At 30.5% G+C, this 27,041-nt stretch overlaps 1 protein-coding gene across 1 annotated transcript; it reads right to left on the bottom strand.

Moving 5' to 3' along the window:
* Positions 1 to 6,821: 6,821 nt before the first annotated feature.
* On the bottom strand, positions 6,822 to 26,308 carry LOC131626981 (phytyl ester synthase 2, chloroplastic-like). The gene is made up of 14 exons (XM_058897816.1): positions 26,014 to 26,308; positions 14,656 to 14,707; positions 14,517 to 14,572; positions 14,256 to 14,414; positions 13,861 to 13,965; positions 12,050 to 12,156; positions 11,568 to 11,689; positions 10,887 to 10,995; positions 10,608 to 10,738; positions 10,021 to 10,390; positions 9,047 to 9,160; positions 7,712 to 7,797; positions 7,478 to 7,587; positions 6,822 to 7,403 (listed from the first exon to the last, which is right to left on the bottom strand). Exons 1-14 carry the CDS (start codon positions 26,297 to 26,299, stop codon positions 7,213 to 7,215), a joined length of 1,998 nt encoding a protein of 665 aa, XP_058753799.1. The 5' UTR covers positions 26,300 to 26,308; the 3' UTR covers positions 6,822 to 7,212.
* Positions 26,309 to 27,041: the final 733 nt, after the last annotated feature.

Raw genomic sequence — 27,041 nt, 5'->3', positions numbered from 1 at the left:
GCTTTATATGCTATTGTTTCGATACTTGATGACATGAATATTGATTCTATGGTTAAGAATATATGATATGGTTTTATAGTTAAGAAATATGCTATTATTTGGCAAGACTATTTTGTTTTTGTCTTGATGACACGAGAATATTGGTTCTATAGTGATGAATATATGACATTGTTTGGTTTATTAAGAATATTCTATGGTTCTATATTTAAGAATATGTGATATTTCTTAGTTTGTTAAGAATGTATATTATTTGTTAAGTTTATTAGGTTCTATGTTTGACATTACCGACCGTTAATGATTTATAGGACCAAGATGAAACAAAATTATGATCCTATAAATTTTGAAACACTTGGTGATCATTCTAGCTGGGTGTTGGAGGATTCACCACCATTCTTGACCATTGAGGAGGTGGAAGCACTACGCAAAGATCTTGCTAGTATGACAATCCAACCTATTTTAAATGATATTGGTATGATATTAGTTTTTGTGATTACAATTATGTTATTTTAATTTATTAAAATATGTCAATTTCTAAACTCTTTAAATTGATGTTGTTGTAGATGGATTAAATTTGGATGAGCTTGATGTTGAGGGAGATGCACAACTTAATTCTGGAGAAAATAACCAAAGTAATGATATCATTGATGGGGAAGATGTTGCAAATGCGATTGATTTGTCGCGGATGGCTTTGATATTGAAGAAGATCCCAACATTGAAATAATTTTACCTCCTTAGAACTAAATTTAATAGATATTGGAGTATTTTTGTTCTAAAGTACTCAATTAGATTATGTTGCAATTATTTGTAATTTGTACTACTTTGTTATGTGTAATACTTATGTTTAAATTTGAATTGAATTTGTGATTTTTAAGTGCTGAGCAAATTATATTTGTGCTTTTTTCAGCACCTAATGCACAACTTGTGAATTTGTTATTTTTAAGAGCGTTATTTATAGATTATGCTGTTAATGGATCAGCTTTTAAGTGCTAGTTATATTTTTTTTGTAGATTGAAAGATCCTGTTCGACCGGTTTTATATCTATATAGTTTTATTATAATGATAGGCTTAATCCGGTTTAATCCAATTTAGTCATGCGGTTCGACTAATGATCCAGATCGATGAACCAGTAACCCAGTACCCTCACCGGTTTGATGATCGACCCAATTTTTAAAACATTGTTTTTGAGAATTGAAACTTGCATGACATTCACCCATATGTTTTAGATTCAGTAATATTACTTGTACGTATTCATTAATGCATCATTAATGGGAATGAGAAAGAACTAAAAGCAATCCCAGAATTTGGATAGTCAGCATACAATATTTAATATCAATAAATAACATTAATATCAATATATATTACTCCCTCTATCTCAAAACAAATGTTGCAAATGTCTCATTTAAGAATACGTCAATAACTAATAAAGATAATTTGGTAAAATTATTATTCTGCCTCTTTTATTTGTCACATTTTCGTAATCTGTGTGAAAGTATCAATTATGATAATTATTTTAGTACGGAGGAAGTATATTAAATATAAAAGGTAAAGAAAAAATTTTAGAGGCCCTATAGACAAATGTCTATTTTGCCTATCCTAGGGCCGGACCTAGACATGACAATAAAACTCATACTCGCGGGTATCTACCCGAACTCATCTCGAAGTGGACGGGGGAAATTCATTTTGATTGGATTTAAGTTTGGGTTTGGATTTTTCCTAATTACTCAAGATGAAAACGAGTCGGGTAATGAGGACATTAGTATCCACCTCGAATCCGCTATCGAATCCGTCTCATTTAGTTTATTATGTACATTATTATTTATTTTCGATAATTTAAAATATTAAAATCGTGTTCAATGTTTTGATAATTAATTTTTATTTATTATTTAAATATTTGAAATGTATGTATGGAATTTTTCAATTATTTTATTTTAATATTTATAATTTAATTTAATTTTGAAAAAATAAATATTTTTATTAAAAGAATTGTTTTTACTAAATAGATGGTGGCGCGACGGGGATACCTGAACTTAACCTGAACCTATTTAAGACGAATTTGAGTTTTAATTCTTCATTCTCGTTTGAGTTTGAGGCGGGAACGAAAATTGTTTAGAAATTTATATTTAAAGTTGGAGAAGATAAAAACTGTCTCGTCTCACCCCGTTGCCATGCCTAGTCGGGCCTGCCTCGACCATTTGATAATTGATTCAATTTTTAAAATATTTTTCTCAGCTTTATTTTTCCTAAGATTTTATCCGTGTTTATGAATATGTGGCAGTGATATAATATGGTATTGATGATTGGATAAAAAATAAATTAATATTATTAAAAATATGTGATGACTAGATTAAAAAATAAATTAATATCACTAATTAATATTAATGTAAATCATTAATCTAAATTAAACTAATTTTTAATTATTAACCTTTTATAGAAAAGATACTTTTTTTTAATTATGTTTTTCTTTATAATAGTGATATTAATTAATTAACTGAAATTTTCTGGTGACATAAGAAAAGAGCTACCACTGTACCACTATTAATTTACTGAAAGTTTGCGCAGCGACTTTAATAATAATGCTGCATATGGTGGAGGATTCTTGTTGAAAGAGACAATGATACTACTATTGTACTACATGACTGTAGAGCGTGCTTTCGTAAGGCGGTTCTAAATCCAAACCAAACTAAATCAAATATATGGTTCACTTTGGTTCTAACCACTTTAATCAGTGGCGGAGCCAGGAATTTTAGACAGCCTGGGCAAAAAATTTACACCACTGATTATTCATCTGTTTTAATTTTCACACCCTATTTTTACTAATTTTACTCCTAATTTTGCCCCTGATTTTGTCTAAAACTCGACTATTAAATTGGGAGGAATACAAAAAAAATAGGAGTTGAGCCCGGGCGCTTGCCCGGGCTAGCTGGGCCTTGGCTCCGCCCCTGACTTTAATAAAATGGATTTAATTTTTTTTTAATTTTTTAAAACTGGTTTTATTTGGTTTAGTTTGTTCAAAACCGGTTTAAAATTAATAACTAATTTTTTGTTTGAACCGGTTTAAAACCAAAATTTCTTTAGAATCGGATTTGAAATTCAATTTTTCTCAAAACCAGTATTAATTGAACTATTTTTATTTGATTTATCCGATTTCTTTTACATAGTTTTTTTTTACCTTTGCTCTTTTTAATTTCTTATTTATTATATAAAATGTGACAATTAATATATATGAGCTGAGGCCGGCTATATATATATAATGAAATTTGATGATTAATATGTAAGATGTTATCTTGACGGATGTTAAAATGTGATAATATTTCAAACTTTGTATTTTCAAGTTGTTCCTTACATTTCTCCCTTATAACTTGACCCTTATTTTTAATGTCACACTGTTTTCTATTTAACATATTTTGTTACCAAATTTTATTAACATAAATTTTTGGATACAGTTTATTTAAAATTTCAATCTTAGCACAGGTTGAATCCACTTTAGATTTTCAACTTTGTTATCATTGGATATGTTCGATACTTCAATGCTAATGAATTAGTCGAGATTTCCTAATTGTTTGAAAGAGGATTGAGCATTCAATTTTAATATTTAACTCTGAATATGTGATTAATTTCGGTAAAAATTTAATAAATAATAATTAATTATTTGAAACACGGTTCGAAATACGAAAAAATTAATTAACTGATGTTAATATTGCCATCTTATTTACAAGATAAATAACATAGGTATATATTATTTGAAAAAATATGAGACAAGTAAATTTGGGTATCCAATAGTTGAACCAAATTATTTTTATGGGTACCGGTTTATTATTGGATCACAAAAAGGGTCACCTAATATTACATTTTAATATTTGGGTTGGGTTTTAAAAAGTGGAACAGTTTGGTTATCGATTTGCTAAGTTAATAACAAATCAGATGTCTTGACATCGTAAATGACATCCTGAATCTGTCATACCAGAATTTTCACATTCAATGATACCTAAGGTTTCCCACAACTCCTTCATATCCCAACAAATCCTTAGGGGCAACTTTTTTGGACCAACAAATGATCCTATTGACCAAGGCCCAAACCATCTCAAGTCCACTCTACTAGACCCAAGGTATAAAAGAGTTCACATGCTAGGAACAAGGTACAATCTATAATATCCATTTTCATTATACTTATCCTGAATTTTAAACTGACTTGTATGCTTATCATTTGGTTTGTGTTTGCTAATGATATTCTAACTACAATGAGTATCTAGTTTTAGAGGATGTATGTGGTGTGTCAGCTCCTCGTCCATGGAGTCCGATATACATTTACATCTAATGGTTTTATAGTGTCTCATCCTTATATGACACCAGTGTTAGACGGAGATCACCCTAGGTCAGTTCATCAGGAGTTATTAGAAGAGAAACAGGCAAGGACGAACCATGTCGTGGATTGAAATTTCACGATCAATAACAATGTTGATTTTGTTTAGTTCATCTTTGCAATTTTGATGATTTTCTTCATTTTTTGATATTTTCCGATTGTCAATTTATGTGTAATTTCATTATATCATTTTATTTTATGATTTTATTTGTTATTTGATTTCGTCATTTTATCAAAGTAGTGTACCTTGAGTTATCCTTTTCACTTACAAATGTTGAAACTGTTACAATTGTTTTTTAGTTTGAGTAATTGTTCAAAGTTAATTATATGTGTGTCTTTAATTACAAGTCAAAAATATTGATACAAGTAGTTTTTGATGTTTTATTTGAATCAAGCATATGGTTGACTTGGATTAATAATTCAATGTGAAACTTAGATTTTGGAATTATATCAGTTACACAAATTAGAAGACACCTTGACTCGAATCACAGTTAGACATGACAGGAATCATGGTCACCATTGGTTGTGTGACTCCAATCACACATTTGTTTGATTCAAATCATATGTTTCGAATCAAATAAGCCACTTCTAGTCTTTATCACCTTGTTTAAAACCATCATTTCCTTTTATTCAAATCAAAATTTTATAAGAGGGGATAAATCTTTTCCCCTAGAAATTTATATACATAACTTTTTTATCACTTTGTATATGTTATCTCTAAACACCACCAACAGCTACAGATAGCCCTCCAAATACAGGTTTACCCTCATCGTACTTTTTAGGAAGTACAAATTTCAAGTCATACTTTTCACAAATCTAAAAAAATCTTGAACGTTCTTTAGTTCACACATTCTCTCTCAAGTCTAACATATAGATAAACGTCATAGTATGGTAATTAAGATAAACCTCTTTAGACATTGTGTGAGTTTCTTTAAGAAACCTAATTACCTTCAACTTTGAAACAAGAAATCCCATCATTTTGGTGCCTAACTCTAAAGATTGAGTGTGAGGGGTAGATATAAGGTACATCGGAGAATCTAAAGTTTTTGTGAAATTTTTGTGTGTATCAGATTGAATATTCAATTTTGTGATTATGGTGATTGGAGAATTACTTCTAGCTATTATTTTGTACTCCACTAAAGACTTCAGTAGTATCAAAATAAGGTAGCTACCGAATAAATTGGGAGTTTCCATGATATTTAGGTAGAATAAGGGTTCAGACAAGGAACTGGTAGGATCGAGTAAATATCGATATGGAATGGAAGTCTGGAGCAGAACTTTGTGTCTAACAGGATTCTTATGTCAAGATCAAAAGATGATCTTGTGATTTTAATAGTTTGGCGTGTTCTGATACAATAGAAAAACTCATATTTAACCATGTGTTGGCTTAAAGGTTAATTGACTTTGAAGTGTTCAGTGTTAGGCGATTTATAAAACCTCCTCCTCTATATGTTTCTTGCGTCTGTTAAATGTGAATTTATTTATAACATTTTAATTTTTTTTAAGAAAATGGTTTTGATAAAATGATTTAGTGGAATGGTCCATTCAACCATCCCTTATGAAACATACCACTCATATATTCTCCACCAACATAGATGTATTATTTATATGTCATTGCATTGTTGCACTTGTATTTTAATGTAAACATTTTGAATGACTATGTTATAAATTATATGTATTTTATGCAAATGAATGATATGCGAATGATTTATGCAAATGACTGATGTGTAAATATCTTATGAAAATTCACTTTTTGTTAGAAATAAATTTAGTTTATGAATGACTAATGATTTATGTTATCCAAAACTACCACTATAACTTTACCAACAATATTATCTCAGTTATCCTTTAAAAAAAAAATCTCATAAGTGCATCTGAAGATTATAATACATATTCACCCTTTGTCATCAAATATACGAGGAAATGTGACAAACACATTGCTTGAAGGATGTATCTGAAGAATGGTGGATTTTTACAATTGATTCTTAATCTATCAGTAAAATTGTTTTTTTACATTGGTTTATGTTGTAACCAATCTAAAATGTGTTAGGTTTTTAAAGGAAAAAATATTATGAAATTTTCCTTTATGATTGGCCGTGTTTTATAATGTCATGGTGTGGTTATTGGAGGTTTAAATATATGAAGGGCTAACATTTGTTTTAAATATATGCAAGATTAACACCTCTAAGAGGAGGCGTGTCACCATGTCCGACATTTATATAACACTCGTACGATACATGTTAAAAAGGTCAACCAAGTGTCCCAAAAATTGTTTCTTTCTTATCTTTGACACTCTTCAACTCAGTATCAAGCACCCATAAAACACTCATAGAACATGTTGTATTGTATGCTTAATTTGTTTTAATGATGATTGTTGTTATAATTTGATTATTTGGTTTTTCTACATGCTGTTTGACAATAAATTTTAAAAATAAAACAACATTTTTACAAAGCAAACAAATCTCAAAAGTTGGTCTGAGTTGGAGAAAATGGCATAAACACAGACCAAAGGACCATATAGGTTTATCAGACTTTTCAATACAAACAATCATCCAAACTAAAAACCAACCACAGAAAGTATTGGAATGAATTCCAAACACTTCTGGTGTGTGAATATAGACGAAAGACATATAGTTTCACTATGATAGGGAATGATAGATTGATGCCTCGTACATGGTTCAAGATGCCATGACCCTAGAATAAAAGTTTACAAATTTACCTGCAACTTGAGTAGTTATGATCCTATCCCAATCATTTATTTTTTGCAGTTGCTTCTTTTTAATTTAAATTATAGGAAGATTTGCACAATGGTCCAACCTTCTATAGGACATACCATTTTCTGTGCAGAACAATCAAATTTCAAAAGTTGGAATGTCGGATGTAGGACCGTTTGTAGTTAGGTATAATGACCGAGTCAATACATTTCTATAGGGGTCACTTTCCCGTTTTTCCTTCAAATAAGCAATGCATCTCTCTACCTCAGTTTTCACTTCAAGATATAATTCTTGAGACTTGTCCTTGTTCTTAAGTTCCTGTTTCCTTCCTGTCAAACAATATCTCAAATTTTACCACCACATTTTAGTTATTCCAAGTAGAGAAATATGTATTGGGCATTACCTTCTGTTTCAATTGGTTTTCCAAAATAAAAGTAGAACCGGCCCGGAACTTTAGGCAAAATTCCAGGTGGATACACTTGTTGATTTTCCACCTCACCGCCAACACCAACCCTAATTTAGCAATATATAAGGTACAAAAATAATGCTTATGTGTGTGTCTATATATATATAAAAGTTGGAAAAAAGGAAAGTATATAAAAAATGGTATGAATCAACAAAAAGCAAACATAGATACCTCAACTGCACAGCCTCATTTTTAAGGTTTTCTATTTCAGACCTAACGTAAGGAATCTTCATCAAATCATCATAATCAATCACAATCTGAAAAGAACAATGAGATATGGTGTTGTGATATTCAAATCTAGGTTCAAGATATTCACGGAAATTTTAATATGGAATTTGCAATCCCTGTGTTATCTGCTACTGCTACAGCCATAGATAACTTCTAACATTGGTAGAAAAGGTGAGCGTTACAGTACACAAATCCTTCATAGCGCCAGATAGATTTTCACGAGATAGAAGATAAACTGTGACTTTTTCAAAGAGTTGTTATAAAATGGTGAGGTGACAGATAACAACCCAATTGAGTCTTCAATTCCACTCAAGTTGTGAAGGATTGCTGTCGCCGCTAGAAGTGAGTATAAGGCGGAAAAGAACCTAGAGCATTGCTTGGCAGGGGCAAAAAACATGGCAATGATGTTTTTTAATTGCATTTGTAGAACAGAAAGTGGTGTATTGGGATTTGGGCATAGTTAGAGGGGAATCAAGTGTGAGGAGGTCAAACATTGGACACTATAAGTGTTTCAATGCAGAGGGGCTTCACTACAAAGTTTGTTGTTGGTTCATCCCTATGGTTCAGCCATATGCCTCATGGTTGTTATGTGGTATATTGGACCGTTGATTCAAGCAAGACCATAAAAGTCTGGACTTCTTCTGGATTTAGTTTGTCTTTAATGGGTATTGGCAGAAAAGGTCTCTTTAGTTGATGGAGGATTGTAATGTGGCAAGGGAATAGGCTGCTGAGGTTTCATCGGGGTAGTGGTCATGGAAGCAGAGAAGGTAGCGAGAGGCGGTGGTTGCTGGGAGACTCGACAGAAAAGCAATATAGGAGTTTGTTGCTTTTTTTTCCTTTTAAACATACTAACTCCCTAAAGACTATTCAACGATTACAAATATGTCACAACATATGTGGTTTCCGCTAGTTGCTGAACCTCTCTCATATCTTATGAATGGAAATAATTAAATGCTAGAGTACAGCGTTACTTCCATCCAAATGGCTAAAATGGATCCAGAATATGATCTACTCATACACTGCAGTATGTAATAGGCTGTAATGCTGCATTTACCAAAATGCAATCGAAAACTCTTGATGACAGCTTACAAGGACATTACACTAGTGGTGAACAAAAATTAATCCTACAGTTCATAATAACTTACTGAGTAAGAAACTATAGTAGAATTATGCTTCCCATAAAAATCTTTAAGAGTTTGCTTTCAATGCCCCAGCATTTTGAGAAAGATAATTACTTTGTAAAGGAAAACCATTGGCTGATTAAATACTGAAACTTACTTGACCAAGATCATCTTCTCCAACAGAACCAAAAGGTACGATTTTGGCTCCAAATCTGGCAGCCATCCTGACAAACTCAGATTGTTCAGGCCAGAATAACTTGTATTCTTCACCCTGATAATTATCACAAAATGATGGAGTTTAACAATTCTAGTATATTTTAGATCATAAATATAAAAACAGAAGAGGCACAGTGAAATTTAAAATGAATAAACGCTGAAATTCCAACATTAAATGTGAATGAAATAATACAGTAGTCGTTTCCTTTCTTTTTTTGACGACCTGTTTTCTTTTCTAAAAACTAGAAGGATACCATCTATTGGTGAACACTTTATAAGTGAGAGGATCCATAGACTTAATACCTAAGACTTTGGGATAAGATGTGGTGTCTCTCACTTGTGTGGTTGCTCTTATGTGATGATCCCCGGACACCCTCATAGCCCAACACCTCCGGCATCATCTTATATGTCTGCGGATGGGATTGCGGTTGTTGCGGAACACATAATGTTGCATCATCAACAATATTACAGCCGCAATTGCTGTTCCGGACCACAATTTAAAACCATGTTGTGCCCCATTCTACATATTTATCATAAGCCAGATGCACTAGACAGATCCAACATGTGATATTAAATACCAAGCATTTGATGCAATTTTATGATTATGCTGGGGAAGTAATGTTTTTTTTCTCCAGCACATCCAAGATCTACGACGATTCATGAATTTTATTTCTTTTTACCCTTAAATGAATTATAAAAAAGTAGTTATAAGGTATAACTTATAAGTTATAACTGATAACTCATTCAATTCATATAAATCACAAGCCCTATCTAAACTTCCTAACCGGCTGACTGCATTTAGTTCCAACTGTTCAAGAAGAACAAGTCAAAGACTTCAAAAAGAGTCGGGTGAGCAAAACCGGATTCCTTGAGAAAGATCAAACTGAAAATGAAGGGCCAACTTAAAGGATTTACCTTCCTATGAAAAGCCTCGCGAACACCTCCAGGAAATAATACGACATGTGACTTGGAAGAGAAAAGCTTGAAAAGGTTAGTTGCTGTTACAGGCACAATACCCATAACTCTTAGCCAGTCAAAAAAAGATACTTCTGGCAGTCTTCCACTTTTCTGTCTCCTAAACATAAAGGGATGTGCCATTCCTCGAACAATGATGTCTCGTTCAATATAAAAACGAGATATCAAGGAAAATTTGTCCAATGCTAGCAGCATGTGGTTCCCAACTAACAAAACAGGCCCCTCGGAAGGAATTCCAGCAAGGCCCTTTACAATATTTCCATCCTCCAAAGTTGAAAGCATTACAGAGCTTGTGATGAAGTTAAACAAACTGGAAGCATTATAATTGAAAGGTGATCAACTCAATTAACAAGAATGAACAAATATTAATTCACAGGCATACAATATCATCAAGACATCAATATCAAACAACTCATCATGGTAGCTGTAGGTTAAGCTTTCCCAGCAGTCTTCTATATTTATATAATATGAATTCTCTTGCTTTGTGTTAATAGATTAAATGATCAAATTTATTCAGTAAGTTGTACCTGTAAGATTCTACTATTTTATTGGCTTCATCTCGTGAAGGCGGTATGAAATCCAAAGCATAGTCATGATACATGCCACGCCGGTAGTAAGAAGTTCCCTTGACTACCGTTACTAGGTCAAGGCCGCCTTCCTGCAAAGGCCCCAAAGCTAAGGTCAGTTAACATCCTACTGGTTTGATATCATTTGTATCAGAAGAATAAGATCACGATGCATTCCTGGAAAGAAACTTAACGAGAAGCATGCCAGCAGAAGAAAAAAAGAAAAGGGGAAAAGAATACCAGGAATAGGAAATGGCCACTGTCATCAAATTTACGGAGTTCACAGTTAGGCAGTAACTGACGTAGTCTTTCACCTTCCTGCTGGCTAGGTAGTAACTGGTCCTTTCCACTAAAGAACAAATGAAATAACTCAGTTTCATCTTGCAGGAAGAGTCATACATTGAAAAAGGAAAGTGTCATGTGTTTATGAAAAGGAAATCATGGTATGTATAAGAAATAAAAGGTTTAGAAGTAATAAATTTTCATTAAATTGGTTGTTCAGACTAAACACTCTTTTTATCAATTTATTTTGCTATTGCATTTTGATAGGTCTGTTATTGTTAGTTAAGAAGTAGTTATTCGTTACTTAAATAGTTAGTTAGTTAGTTAGTTAGTTAGTTAGTTAGTTATGGATAGTTAATAGTTTTGATGAGAGTTAGTTAGGTTAAATAAGGCATGCTGCCTATTAATAGAGAGGAGGATTAGAGAGGGGATTATCTTATCATAGGAGAGGAATAGGGCCTTTTGGCATTGGGAAGTTGGCAGACCCTCGAAGTGCTTCCGTTGTTCGTAATCAAAGGGGATCCTTCCCCATTTTCAGTTATAATATACCAGTTGGTTTTATCATATTTCTGCTATGTGATAGAACATATGATTCAATATAATGACCAATATAAGATATACAATCACAAGGAGATGAACCTGCAAAGTATCAGAGTCTGAGCTTTGATAGCATATAGGCGTGAATCAGCATATGCTGACGGAGACTTGAGCATCTTTAGTTTCCACAAAAATGTTTCTTTTGGTAAAATGTCTGCAAGAACCTGATAATTTAATCAACAATAGATATTCAGTATTGAAAGTAAATGAAGTGAAAGCTCAAATGAGCAACAACTAGTCAGATCAAAGAAAATGCAGTGATGTGCAACCACAGTCTTCCAAAATCCAGCATATTCCACTTTTACTATGTTTAAATTATAATAGAAGAACGAAAATAAGTTAGCCAATGTTCACTTAATATTTATTCTGAATTATGCTTTAAGCACTTTCAATGGCATTAACTCATTATTACTCACACAACATGCTTCAAATATTCAAAGCATAAAGAAAAAGTCACACACTGCACTTCTAATTGAAATTGTTTTTATTTAATTTTTCAAATAAAAACAACGGTAGAACCTTACAGGAAGAGATGATGCAAAAGTATTAAAGTCGCCTAGTGGCTCTCTTGCTGCATTTAGTAGTGGAAGTCTTTTCACAGCGTTATCGAACACTGTCCTTAGAATGTCTCCTAATGTTAAAAGAAAATTTGAAGGCATTAATAGAGAAAAGTATCATTTTCTTTGGTAAAAGATAAAGGCGGAATACAAGTTCTCCACTATGATATTTGAACTTTACCAAAAAAAAAACTAGGCCTTAAGATATTGGAGTGAAAAATTAGCATAGGTTCCTAGTGACATAGAAGAAATTAAGTATTTGCTAATTTAATTAACTAGAAAACTATGATTAATAAATAATTCAAATTTTAGCGGAAAGCAAAAGCGGAAAATGAAAAAAAGAATCAAAGACAAGAACGAACAAAGGCATGAAACATTTATATGGTTAAGGAGAAAACTAGATCCACAACAATCTCATACGCCGTAAACCATAGTGGGTACATCCTAGGGGTGGCAAAATGGATGGATTGGATGGATATGGATTGGATTGCTAATGGATGGATCCAATCAATCCATTAGTCCATTAACAATCCATTAAATCTTCATCTAAAAAATCCAATCCAATCCATCCATTAAGGTTAAAATCCAATCCAATCCATCCATTAACATCTTTATAGTGGATGGATATCCATCCATCCAAAACATTTATTTAAATATTTTAATTAATTTTCTAATAATTTAGATTTTAAAACTTTACAAAAACTTTTTTTTTAATTTCTCTATAATAATATTTTTACAATATATAGATATAATATATTTATGTTATATTTATTCATAATTTATAATATTTGATAGATAAATTTTGATAATTATTTGTTAGTGTTATTCTGTTTTATTTTTCTCTTTTTTTCTAATGTTGTTTCTAATTTTTTTATCTTTGTATGAATTTACAATTTCGTTTAATAATTGGAATGATATATTACTTCGTTGTTAAATTATGACACCCTTGCATTCTTATTTCTCCTTCAATACTTAACTACTGTGTTGAATTATAGATTTTTTCAATTTTATTTTGAAATATGATTTCCAATTCAAATGAATTGGTGCTTTTAAAAGTATATACAAAAGTGAGTGAAAAAACTGATGGTGATATTTAATTGGTGATGAACATGATTGTTTACGTGAGAGAAAGAGTAATTTCACGATAGTGGAAATAAAAAATAAAATTATTATTATTATCATTAAAAGTTAGTAACTTACTTGAACAATGAGAAGAAATTAACAGCAGTTATTGATGAAAAATGCAATTGTTAGATGAAAATTTTAAGTGAAACTAAAAAAAAATCCATTGGATTTATTAAATGAGATGGATGGATTGAATCCATCCATATAGTTAAATGGATGGATTGAATCCAATCCGTTAAATAGTTATTTGGTTGATGGATGGATTGGATGGATAAATTATTGGATGGATTGGATGGATTTTCCCTTAATGGATTTTATTGCCACCCCTAGTACATCCTAGAAAATAGGGAAGTAGAGACATAATATGAAATTTACAGGGTTGTCTCAAACAATTTGGAGGCACGGTTCCAATTTTATAAACTAGACTCCTAATAAAGAGAAACACAATATTTAAAATAAAATAATCTTTGGTGAAAGAAAACAATTCTTCACATAATTCTCGAAAATTAGATGCATTTCTCGTTTTCTGCATAACATTCAACATTTTCAAGATATATTAGGAGCTATGAAGATCAAATTTGGACTAAAGGCACCTGACATGGATGTTGAGAAAATAGTACTTATTAAAAAACAGCAAAGAAACATGAGCAAACCTGCACTCAAACTGAGAATGTTAGGCAGAGCAGGAAAGTGTGTGGCAGGCAACGCGTCCAACAATGATGTTAGAAGTTGCACCTGGGACCTACCGAAAGAAGTAGCTGCCAAATAGGAAGGTCATGGTCAGATCAGGTGCTTTGTGATTCTTTAACTGATTTGCTACAGCAAAAACAACTTGGATATTGTTAAGGAACTTTCACTCAAAGCTCTAGCTATGAAATGCATTTCCATCGAACCATTTCCAATAAATGGCATCACTCGGAAAACACTAATCTCCAGCTTATTCATAGGCAATAACAGACATCTTACTTGAATTTGCCAAAATTAGTATAAAATCAGTAAAAGGAAAGCTAATAAATCTTATCTATATGACTAAAAGCTAAAAAGTTACCTGGATTTGCCAAAATTAGTACAAGATCAATATGAGGGTTACGAGCGGCAACAGCCAGTACAAGGCAGCCTCCTAGAGATTCTCCGACGAGATATATGGGCCTATTTGGTGAACGCTGATACTCTAACCTAACTGTTGTCTCAACTAATTTCACAAGGTCTGCAACAGGAAAATAAATAATGATGGAATACACTACTGAAAAAGAAACATAACGTATAGTGTAAGATTGTTGAAGATGAGCAGTATACAAGGAAAAAGGACCTGTAAATGGTGTTCGATCGGCAAATGGAATATGCAAGCACCACAAATCAAATATCCTTGAATAAACAAAAAATAACAAAATTAATATTTCATTACTACATATATGAGTTAGTATAAAAAAGGTGAAATGAAGAGAAACCTTCCGAGTTGGCGATGATGCGAAACAAGTCCCAATCCCACGCCATCAATTCCTGTAAAATTTGGAATATAATAAGCTTGTTGTTTGATACATAGGGCATTAGATTACATGAATAAATATTGTGGTGAAATAAACTATATGGTGCACAGCCAAGATATAGAGCTGGCAATGTAATTGCAAATGAGGTAACAGGAATCGTAGAGCTGGAAGCATTGTGCGAAGTAAGACGCTCTCATCTCACACAGCATCTCAGCTTCAGATAGTTGCCACAAGAAGGTGGCGGCATTTCCGCCACCACCGAAACCTCAATCCAATTTTCCGATCTCTGCGTAATCTCATCAAGAAAAATGGAAACCAAAGATTGAAGTGAGAGAGAGAGAGAGTAAAAAAACTTATTTATAGTGATATGATTTTGTATGATTTTGATAATCATGAGATACAATTATATTGGTTTTGAATATATTGCCAACCATTACACAGATTATATATACTTCTTGATGCTTCAAAATTAGGATGATCAGTGTTTAATTTCTGTCATCAATTGTAATATCTCATATTAAACAAAGTCTTGTTGATACTATTTTTTTTATATCTTATTATTTCTAAATATTGATATACATTGAAACTTTATTTTATTGCTACTAACAAAATAATCTCACTCTCCATATCCATTGGTACTAGTCAAACAATAAAATTAGTCTCTTATGTCACTAGTTAGTGATTTGGTTTATATAATTAACATGTATCATTCTTTTTTATTTTATAGACTATATTTTTGCACTACAAAGTTTTTTTTTTACAACTATGTTGCAACACACACACATATAACTATAGTCTAAAGTTGCTACATATTTTAAAGTTGTTATAATAGTGCTTAGATTTCTCGTATAAATCTTGATTATACTATTCTTTTCTATTTACAAGTATAATGTATGGATGACATTTGTAACAGCTATCAACTTTTTCATCGAGTTTGTACTACATTTATATTAGTATAATTGAAGCACGTGACATTGTAAACCAGAAATTTACAAATTACACTTAAATGTATTGTTGGTAATTAAAATCGGTTAAGTGATCTCGGATATAATATGATGCGAATAATTAATATTGAAGAACCTGAAGTTTTTTCAGTCCAGTAAATTGTTGTGTTTCTAAAGGAAATTAAAAATCAAAAAAATTGAGTTTTTCATGACATTAATTGTTGCATTGGCCAAAATATCATGAAAAATATTTATTGTCTACTCACAACCAAAAGCTTGTGAAATTGTCTTCTCAGAAAATGATCTCATTTTCTGAATTTTTTCTTTCCAGAACTTTCTTGATAAGTATCACATATATTATTAAAAATTGATATTGAACATTGTAGCATATGTTCATATGAAAAAAATGGACTTGAAAATCCATTCTTTAGACGTCTAAAGTAAGTTGTATGATTGATACTTATGAGGTTATAACTTCTAAATTATACTTTGGAAACCTGCAATCAAGTAAATTAAATATTTATTCGCAACAAGCCAACAAGATACTATATCTTAATCCTCCGTAAACTTACCATTTATTCTAATATTTCTCATCTAAGTGAATATTTGGATGTGTTGTGTATACTCCAATTACTCCAATATAATACATTAAGATGAGTCATGAAAGAATATTGATATGAATCTCAATTTTGAGGATATGATTTGAGAAAATAATAAAACACTTGATTGCAGTCCAGTAGGCTGATTATCACTTAATAAATTATTTTTTCAATATTAGTGGGAGGGAATAAGGAGTTGAAATCATGAACGAGAAGTTCAAATAAACAATTTTAAATTTTGATCCCCATAAAAATCAATATGAACCAAAAGTTCGAAATATTTTATGGTTTTAGTTTATGCATCAACTAGATGCTCACGTGTTTGTTTGTTGTCAACTTGCAACCAGACGTTTACGAAATTGCTAGCTCAATTGATTTGAATAAGAACTCATTTTCCCGAATATCATGTCAAGAAAATTAGTCTTGATAATGCTGCAGAATTTTCATCTCAAGCATTTAATATGTATTGTATGTCTACTGAAATTGATACATTGAACATTCAGTAGCACATGTTCATACAGAAAATGGAATTGCAGAATCATTTATTAAACACATGAAATTAATTGCTAGACCGCTTATTATGAGATGCAAACTTCAAATTTCTGCTTGGGGACATGCAATTTTGCTTGCTCCAATATTGATTCACATCAGGCCAACAAGTTATCACACCTCTTCCCCTTTATAGTTAGTTTTTCGTAAAGAACATAATATTTCCCATCTAATAATTTTTGGATGTGCAGTGTATGTTTCAATTTCTCTACCCCGACGCAATAAGATAGGTTCTCAAAGGAGGATGAGAATATATGTTGGATATGAATCTCCATCTATCGTAAGTACCTTGAACCAACAACAGGAGATTTATTCAGTGCTCGTTTTGTTGATTGTCATTTTGATGAATCAAATTTTCCAGCATTAGGGGGAGAGAATAAGAAGCTGGAAAAAGATATCAATTAGAATGAATTATCATTATCTCATCTTGATCCTCGAACAAAACAATGTGAACTAGAAGTTCAAAAGATAATTCAGCTTCAAAACTTAGTAAATTAATTACCAAATGCATTCACTGATCCAAAAGGTGTGACTAAATCATATATACCAACTTCAAATGCTCCAACAAAAATTGATATCCCTGCTGGACAATCAAATGAGTCTCAACCACGCCTGAAGCGTGGCAGATCAATTGGTTCCAAAGATAAAAATCACCGAACAAGAAAGGGAGCTAAGAATAAAGATGACCCAAGTGAGGATATAGAAAATTTAAAAGAATCTTCAGACAGAATAAACATTTTATCTCCATAAGAGATTGATCAGGTACCTGAAACTTATGAAAATAAAGAGATCTCGATAAGTTATGTCCATAATGGAATACAATGGAACCGACGTGAAGTCAACATTGATGATATTTTTTATACAATATAGCGCTAAATGTGATGAATGACAAAAAGGATCATGAATCGACGTCTAGTAAAGTTTGTACACTAAGTGAGGATTGACCTAAATGGAAATATGTAATTGAAGCAGAATTAAACTCACTTCACAAGAGACAAGTGTTTGGACCTGTAGTTCAAACACCTCAAGGTGTGAAGTCGGTTGGATACAAATGAGTTTCCGTGCGAAGACAAAATGAAAATAATAAAATTGTGAGATACAAAGCTCGACTTGTTCCTCACTGATTTTCGCAAAGATCATAAATTAATTTTGATGAGACATATTCACCTGTAATAGATGCAAGCACTTTTCGATATTTAATAAGCCTTGTAGCACATGAAGGGCTTAATTTGCACATGATGGATGTTTTAACAGATTATCTATATGGTTCACTTAATAGTGACATTTACATGAAACTCCCTGAAGGATTCAATTTACTAGAGGCACGTAATTTTGGATGTCGAGAAAATTACTCTATCAAATTGAACAAGTCTCTCTATGGGTTGAAAAATCTGGACGAATGTGATATAATCGCCTTAATGAATATTTACTAAAGGGTGGATATACAAATAACTCAATTTGTCCTTGTATTTTCATAAAAGGATGTGAAAAATAATTTGCAATAATAGTTGTCTATGTGGATGACATAAATATTATTGGAACCCCTGAAGAGCTTCCAAAAGCTATAAATTGCTTAAAGGAAGAGTTTGAGATGAAGGATATAGGAAAAACAAAATTATGTTTAGGCTTACAAATTGAGAATTTGGACAATGGAATATTTGTACATCAGGAAGGTTATATAAAAAAGTGTTGAAACACTTATACATGGAAAAATCTCATATGTTGTCTACTCCAATGATTGTTATATCATTAGATGTAGAGAAATATCTGATCCTTTCAGGCCTCGAGAAAAGGATTTTAAAAATTGATTGATCCTGAAGTACCATATCTTAGTGCAATTTGAGCACTAATGTACCTTGTTAATTATACACGTCTTGATATATCATATGTGGTCAATCTATTAGCAAGATACAATTATTCAGCTACACAGAGATATTCAAACAGAGTCAAACATATACTTTGTTTTTGTAGAGATGCAGGTTACTTGTCAGACTCTCACAATGGTAGATCAGAAACAGGTTATTTGTTTACATGTGATGGTACAACCATTTCATGGAGATCTATGCAACAACTCATAACAACAAGTTCATCAAATGACGCGTTACATGAAGTCTCTTCCAAGAATAACTTTTAAGCAACAACTACAAAAAATATCGTCTCACATATAAATGTCTGCATGATGGGGAGAAATACATATGTTTTGCACTCTTTTTTCCTTCACCATGGTTTTGTCCCAATGGATTTTCCCGGTAAGGTTTTAAATGAGGAAATTCACATTCAAAGGATATTGTACTCTTTTTCCTTCACTAGAATTTTTTCCATTGGGTTTTTTCTAGTAAGGTTTTAATGAGACATATCCTCAATGGACATCCAAGGGGAGATGTTATGAATAAAGATAAAAGTGGATATTCATCCTTATTCTTCCTTTTCATCTTCATGTTCCCTATTAATAGATGTGACTTTCCATCTCCCTTTGGTCCTATAAATAAGGCCCATATTACAATGTAAAAGTACTTTTGAAGATGATAATACAAGATTATTTTCTCTTTTCTCTTTCTCTCACTCATCTCTCCTTCATTTCTATATTATTTTGGTTAATTTATTTATGTTTTTTTAAATTTATTTTTTTCAAATTTTAATCTCCTTCTAAGTTAAGATCAAAATTTGATGACATAAGAGATGACTTAATTATGTGTCAATGCTACATTTTCATTAAATAATTCTAATTCATTATTATTCATTTAATTATAATTATTTTTTAGAAAATTACAAAAATTAAGTATTTAAAATTTAAATACCAAAATTTTGAACACCAAAGAATTCAATCCTCATAACCATTTGGACATTAGAAAAAAAAAGTTACTTAGGTGAGAATAGGTTGGACCGAGTTAGACTTTGCCGAATCTGAGTTTGACTTATTAAATAATTCAAAGCCTTAGTCTGACATACGACTTATCATAAGCTTATTTTTTTGCCTGAGTCTGATCTTTTCGAATGTCTGATTAGTCATTAATTAGTTTATTAGTCTGCTTAAAAAGTCTATATCATTTTAATATATGTAAATAAGCAATTTAACTAATGATTAAATATACTAGAAAATCAAAAGTACAATGAAACTAAATGTTTGTTTACATTGACTTATTTAAGCCTACATAAGAGTATAAGTTTTGTGAAATTATTTGTTTGAGAGAATTTATGTAAACAACTTATGACATTATTCATAAGATTTTTTTAATTTATTTTCATAAATTTTTCAAGATAATTAAATTTTATTTTTATATTTTAATATAAAATACAAAGTACAATAGAGTCTACACTTTCCTATTCAAAAATTTTGACTTAAACATGTATAAATTAGATCGTAGGTATCTGTTAATTAATTTTAACAATTCCAATCCCTAATGTTACCACTCAACCACTTAAGTTTAGCTGAAAGTTTTATAGTAGAAATAATATATAACAAATTCCCGTCTTCCTCCCACCACCTATTTTACTGGTTTTATGCTTTCATTCAAGTGGTATATATCAATACTGCCATAAAACTTTCATTTTGAATAGACGTTATTGTTTTAACATACTTCCTTTCTCTCACCACCTATTTTACTAGTTTCATGATTTCATTATGCCATAAAACTTTCACCTAAACTTAGGTGGTTGAGTGGTGAGATCCTTCTTTAATAAATACAAAAGGTTGGGAGTTCAAATCCCTTAAATTGTAAATTAGCCTGCGTGAATTTCAAGTATTATAGTAGCTAGTACTAGTTGGTGTGGGGCTGCTAGTGGAGTATTTGACTAGTCTGTTTGTATCAGTGGGGGGTATAATTTTGTATTTAGTTTTTCTGGTGTATATTGTACCTGTTAATCTGTTATGGTACTACAATGTACTGTTGTACTTTTCTGGGAGTCTTTTATTTAATATACCTTTTAGTTTTTTCAAAACAAAAAACTATGGTTTGGAAACTTGCGTGAATTTAAAGACAAGAGTAAAAAGTAAAAACAGTGTAAATATAAAGTATGAGCTGTGAAGACAATGGCTTCTAAAATTTTTAAATAAATTAAAGGATATAATTTAAACTCTACCATAAATAAATAAAAGAGAAAGGAAATAGTGCAATTTAAACTTTTAATTATCAAATATAAAAGAACACTTTAGAGACTCTCTTTCTCTCATTTATGTTTCTTCACACAACATAAATGTGAGATGATAAATAACATATTATAAATTTAAAAAAAGAAATAAAACTTAAAATAGAGATAGAAAGAAATTACTAAATAAGAGAGTTGGAAAGAAAAATTAAGAGAGGATCCAAGCCTATAAAAAAGAGATAAAATAATGAGAAAAAAAACTTGCAAGACATAAATGAGGAGAATCTCTAACCTCACCATTTGGATCTTTTATCCACCATGTGAGTTGTCAAAAATATTTCTTTAGTTCCGTAGATGTATCTTCGGAAATACTTTTTAAGAAAAAACTTTAATTTTTCTGTAGATACATCTACGGAAGCGTAAAAAACACACTAAACTTAAGAAAAATTCAAATTATTTCAATTCAGCAAATCTTACGTAGATGTATCTACGAAATGTGTTAAAAATAATTCTGTTATATTTTCAAATCAACTACATTTCACTCCTAAATTTCAATTTTTTAAACAAAAATAGAACATCAAATTATAGTGCAATTTGCAATTTCTTAAACCCTTAACCCTAAGGCAATGGAAAATAGAACACCAAAAGAATACATTGTATACATCATATATATTGCACTATTATTTGATGTTCTATTTTTGGAGTGAAATGCAGAAGATTTAAATATGACATAATGTTCTGTATGTACATCTACAGAACACTTTGTTTTTAACATTTCCGTAGATGTATCTACGGAAGATTTGCTGAACTGAAATAATTTGAATTTTTCAACGTTTACTGTGTTTTTAACGCTTCCGTAGATGTATCTTTGAAAAAAACTAATTTTTTATTAAAAAAATACTTCCAGATATGTATTTACGGACGCAAGAATCATAATTAAAATTTCGTCAAATAACTGAGAGAATCAAATGGTATAATGAGATATTCTCTATATTTAAAATGCAAACAAAAATACCATGGATGTAAAACTAAAAAATATAAAATAATAATTGGTGTACAAACTTTAAAAGTTAAGGTAAAGTTGGAGAAATGGTCAGTTATTATAGATTTTGAGTCGAAAGATAAAATCCAAGCAATTCAACACAAACAGTAGTTTAATTTTTAAGGTCCAATTTTGACCATTAAAGTTTTGATTTTATGCAAATCCAACCGAAACAATCTTATGCAATCTAAATTAAACAACTGAATTAACTCGACGCACAATCCGATCCGATTTCAATTGAGCTGTTCACATTTGTCGATCTCTAAATTGATGTGTCCCCCACCGTTGAGTACTCCAAGATTGACCTTGGTATGCTTATGTTTATATTCTAAATATAGTAATCCAAAAAATAATAAATAAATACAGTTTAAAAGCATACACTAGCATGTTTTATAGGTAGGTATACGTCAAGATCAAAGTTTGTTGTGATTTCTTTCGCTATTCATTACGAGAACATGTCAAATAAATGTCGGAATTGATAGATTAGTTTGATACACACAGTATTTTAAAAACCGGACTAGACATCAAACCGGTGAGGGTATTGAGTCACTGGTTTATTGATTGAACCACTGGGTCACTGGTCGAACCGCATGACTAAACCGGATAATTAGGTTGAATAGACCGGTCGTTATAACAAAACTATATAGGTATAAAATATGTCGAACATGATGATTCAGTAGTCTCTACAATATATAACTGCCACTTAAATTTTTAAAAATATCATATCTTAAATAAATTCACATGATCATAATTTAAATTCAAATTTTAAACATAGATATCACACATGATAAAATAGTATAAAATTACAAAGTATATATTTGCAAACAAATTTAATCGTAACATAATGTAATTGAATAAATTATAATAAATAAACTTCATTGTCTACTAAATTTAATTTCAAAGAAGAAAAAATTATTTCAATGTTGGTACCTCCTTCTTCAATATCAAAATCATCTGCAACAAAATCAACCGCATCCGAAACATCTTTATTTTTATTTTCTATTTGTATTTTCTATATTTTTCTTTGATTTTTTCTTTTAATTTTTATTAAAATAATTAAAATGATTGTTGTTTTAAGTTTTTAAAATTAAAAAAATTAAAAATGCATTTAAACCACCGGTTCTTGAAAACCGCCGATTTTTCCGGTTTTATCGATTTACACCGGTTTTGACCGGTTCACACCGGTTCAATGACATATCTGATCCAGCAATCGAACCAGACCAGTTACCTGACAGGTTCCCGGATCAACCGGTCCGACCGGCCGGTCCGGTCTGATTTTTAAAACACTGATTAAACATATATAGATATCATTTGGTCGGATTTTTTTCGGTTATAAAAGATTTTTAAATTGAAGTTGAAAATAAAAGTTGCTTGATAATATTTATAATTTTTTAAATTTAAAAGTTATTTTATTTAATATATAGATAAAATAATATAAAAAGTGAAAAAATTAAATGATTTTTTTAATAAATATTTAAAAATATGTGAAAATAATATTGGCATGTGAACGAATAATTTTTTTTGAATTAGATAAAATAAAGTAGTATAAAAAGAATTATGAAAATGTGTGTTGAAGTGAAGAATTAAAAAATAATTTATAATAATGTGATGGTATAAATTGTATTCACTGGGATTCGAAGATATATATAGTTATGTACATATATTCTAAAAAATTATTATAAAGTTACTTTCAACCGCTTTAATAGAAACTCCTTAAATTATATTTTTATTTTTAAAATAAAAGTCACTACTTAAATTATATTTTTATTTTTAAAATAAAAGTTAATTTTTTATAAGAAGCTTTTTGTAAAAATTGTTTGGCCCAACTTTTCCTTTAAAGTTGAAGATAAGTCAGCAAAAAATCAGGTCAAACATAATCTCAATATGTGATTTCGACTTTCAAGCACGTTGCAATATAATCATCTTTCTCTTTCTGATAGAAAATAGGTTTAATATTCTATTATGTGGTCTTGTATGTTAATTTTTAAATTTATTTTGGTATTTTAACTTAAAATATTTATATTAATTTTTTAATTTTATAAAATGTATTATGCTAATCTTTTTCAATTAATTAACAATGAATTATTGACCAATTTTTAATTTTTTTACTGTTAATTAAATAAAATTAATGATTAATATATTATATTTTAAAGAATTAAGAGATCAATAAAAATTTTAATTTAAAAATTAAAACGAATTCCAAAATTAAAATATAATACAAAAAAATTAAACCTAAAAAATGTGTCCATAGAACACATGTTAAAAAATCTACAAATAAAAAATTTCTCTTTAAAAAAATACTTTAAAATTAGGACCGGCAAAATAATTTAAAATTAGGACCGGCCTAATAGATGTTTAGGTCTAAGGCGTGTTTTAAAATAAAGTCTAATATAAAATATTTAAAATTTATTTATTGAATTTTAAGTTTTAAAATATTTATGAAATTATTTTAATTAATTTTATTTATATTTTTTAATTGATAATAAAATTGATTTGGTATTAATCTTAAATAAATTTTTTGAATTTTTATATTATTATTATTAATAATGTGAATTCATCATAGCATGAAATTGTAAAATAAAAAAGCCTAAATATTTTTTTAAAAAGAAAGTCTATTTATATTATATTTTATGGTGTCGGTCAATGTTTACCATGTGCATTGTTGCATTTATTGTCTCTGCATTAACATTTTTTCTTTTGGGCTTAGGCCCTCCATCTTATAAAAAAAAAACTAGCAAACCACACAATAAAAGCAATGCAATATTAAAATTAGGGGTGGCAAAACGGGCCGCCCGCCCCGCCTTATGCCCGCCAAAAAACGAGCGGGGCGGGCATGTCCGCCAAGTAAAATGGGCATCAAAATCATGCCCGCCCCGCCAAGATAGCGGGTTGGCGGACGGCGGGCTTACCCGCCTATTTTTATTTATATTTTTTTAATAGATTAATATGTTTTTTTTACCTTTTAATTAAACTTTTCACTTATTTTTTAAAACAATTTTTTATAAAAGTAATTTTTTAACAAATTTACTCTAAAAAATATTACATATATTTATAAATAAATGTATAAAATAAATCATCAAGAATTGCAATTATTAGAATTAACTAAAAAAAGAGTGAGTTTTGGAGGAGGAGCGGGTTTTGGCGAGCGGCGGGCTTTGGCGGGGCGGGTATGGCGGGCGGCGGGTTTTGGCGGGGCGGACTTTGGCGAGCCTAAAATCTCAACCCAACCCGCCAACTTTTGACGGGTGCACGGGCGGCCCGGCGGGCCCCGGCCCGTTTTGCCACCCCTAATTAAAATGTCGAAAGTGAATATTACTAAATATAGAAAAAATTAATTTAGAGGCCAAAGACAATAGTTTATGTGACCTACTGACCTGTTTAAAACATTAATTATATATCTATAATAAATTTAATAACAATTTTCAAGATAACATTTTTTTTATTTACTTCTTAAATTGTACCTTTAGGGCGCATTTTCCAAATTAATTGTACCTTTAGGGTTTTTTAATGATTAATTTGTTTTATTTAGAAGAGAGTTTTCAACTTCTTAACCTGGCTGAATGCATTTATGAAATTTGGAGATATGACAAAAGATTTGGAAAGTTTATACAAAATAGAAAAGTTGAAGATATTATCATAGACATGATAGTGTATAGGGGATGGCATAACAGGAAGACTAGAGATTATCTGATTAATTTAATGATTTAGTATCCTTGGTTTTTGTTTTTCTTGTCTGATAGTGTATGGTAGATCCTCGCGATCGGCTTGTATCGCTTGTTTTTTGAATTAATCAAAATTTATATTGATTAAAAAAATTATTTTGTTTTATTTTTTGAAAACATAAACGCATTACTAATTTTTCATTCGATCTCCAATTCGACAAAATTTAAGGATTACACTTTTGAGTTATTAATGAAGTCAACAAAGATTAAAATTTGTATACTTTAGTAGAAAAGCTCTACATTAATTTTGTTTAAAATAAAACAGTTTACTGGAAAAAAAATCTTGATTAGATTTTGTGGTTATTGGTAGAATCTACGTTGGATTTATGTATTGGTTTAGAAGTTTTTCAGCAACTAATATCAAAACAATGACTGACCTGGCAAGAACAGCATCAGCGGAGAATTATCCGGCGCTGAACTGCAGTCTAACGGTGAAAACCACCGCGGAGGTCCACCGTCTGCTTCTATCAACACTTTCGCTTGCTCCAAGTATTCCTTCCAACCGCTCCGTCTCTGCTTCTCCTCCATTGCTCCAACACTGTTGATTGACATGGCAAACCGAGCAGAGGTTATGCTCCGTATACTGCCTGACTTAAGTTTCAAGGCCTGAAACGGCTGCTTGCGGCGGAAGAGCGGGGAGAAACAAGCTCCAGCCATAATCATGGTTGTTTGGTTACTCAGCAGCGGTTGCATGACATTTGAATAAGTTATTACTAGCTACTAGAACAATATATAGATAGAGAATTTTCTCATCTACTGATATATATATATATATATATATATATATATATATATATATATATATATATATATATATATATATATATATATATATATATATATATATATATATATATATATATACCCAACACTGTAAATTATTATACCTTAATGCCATTTTTATATGTCTCTGTTGAGTTGTGTTTAACATTCCATCTTCTATTACAAAATTCAAGTTTCTCCCTCTATCAATATTTTAAAAATTAAATCGAATTAGCCGATCGAACCGATCATATTTTAGGAGACATTGATTTGATTTGATTGTTAGATCGGATAAGCTATTGCATTAGTAAAAATCGGTCAAAATTGATAAATTGGCAAACCAGCAATTTTGAAAAATCGTTGATTTAAATATCTATTTGTTCTCAGAAAAAATTACGATGTTTTAATAAAAAAATTTATAAAAAAATAAAATTATAATATAATATATCTTATTTAAAATTTATTTGGATTTGTATCCTATCTTATCCTTATCCTACTTATATCCTATCATGTCTCTATCATATCCTGCGCACCAAACGGACCCTCGATGTTAATAACTTTAATGTTAAACCAATCATTTTTCAATAAATATTACTTATTGTTAGATGAATATAAAATATAAAGCATTAATAAATAATTTTAC

Source organism: Vicia villosa, unplaced genomic scaffold (assembly GCF_029867415.1).
Source record: "Vicia villosa cultivar HV-30 ecotype Madison, WI unplaced genomic scaffold, Vvil1.0 ctg.000339F_1_1, whole genome shotgun sequence".
In the NCBI taxonomy this organism is placed as follows: Eukaryota; Viridiplantae; Streptophyta; class Magnoliopsida; order Fabales; family Fabaceae; genus Vicia; species Vicia villosa.
This window is presented reverse-complemented; position numbering and strand designations above follow the sequence as displayed.

Coding starts and splice junctions, on each gene's coding strand:
- LOC131626981 (XM_058897816.1), bottom strand. CDS start 26,299: ATGATTATGGCTGGAGCTTGTTTCTCCCCGCTCTTCCGCCGCAAGCAG. Junction 14,708..26,013: donor GCTGATGCTGTTCTTGCCAG/GTCAGTCATTGT, acceptor CAAATTTTACAG/GAATTGATGGCGTGGGATTG. Junction 10,996..11,567: donor CAGACTCTGATACTTTGCAG/GTTCATCTCCTT, acceptor TTTGTTCTTTAG/TGGAAAGGACCAGTTACTAC.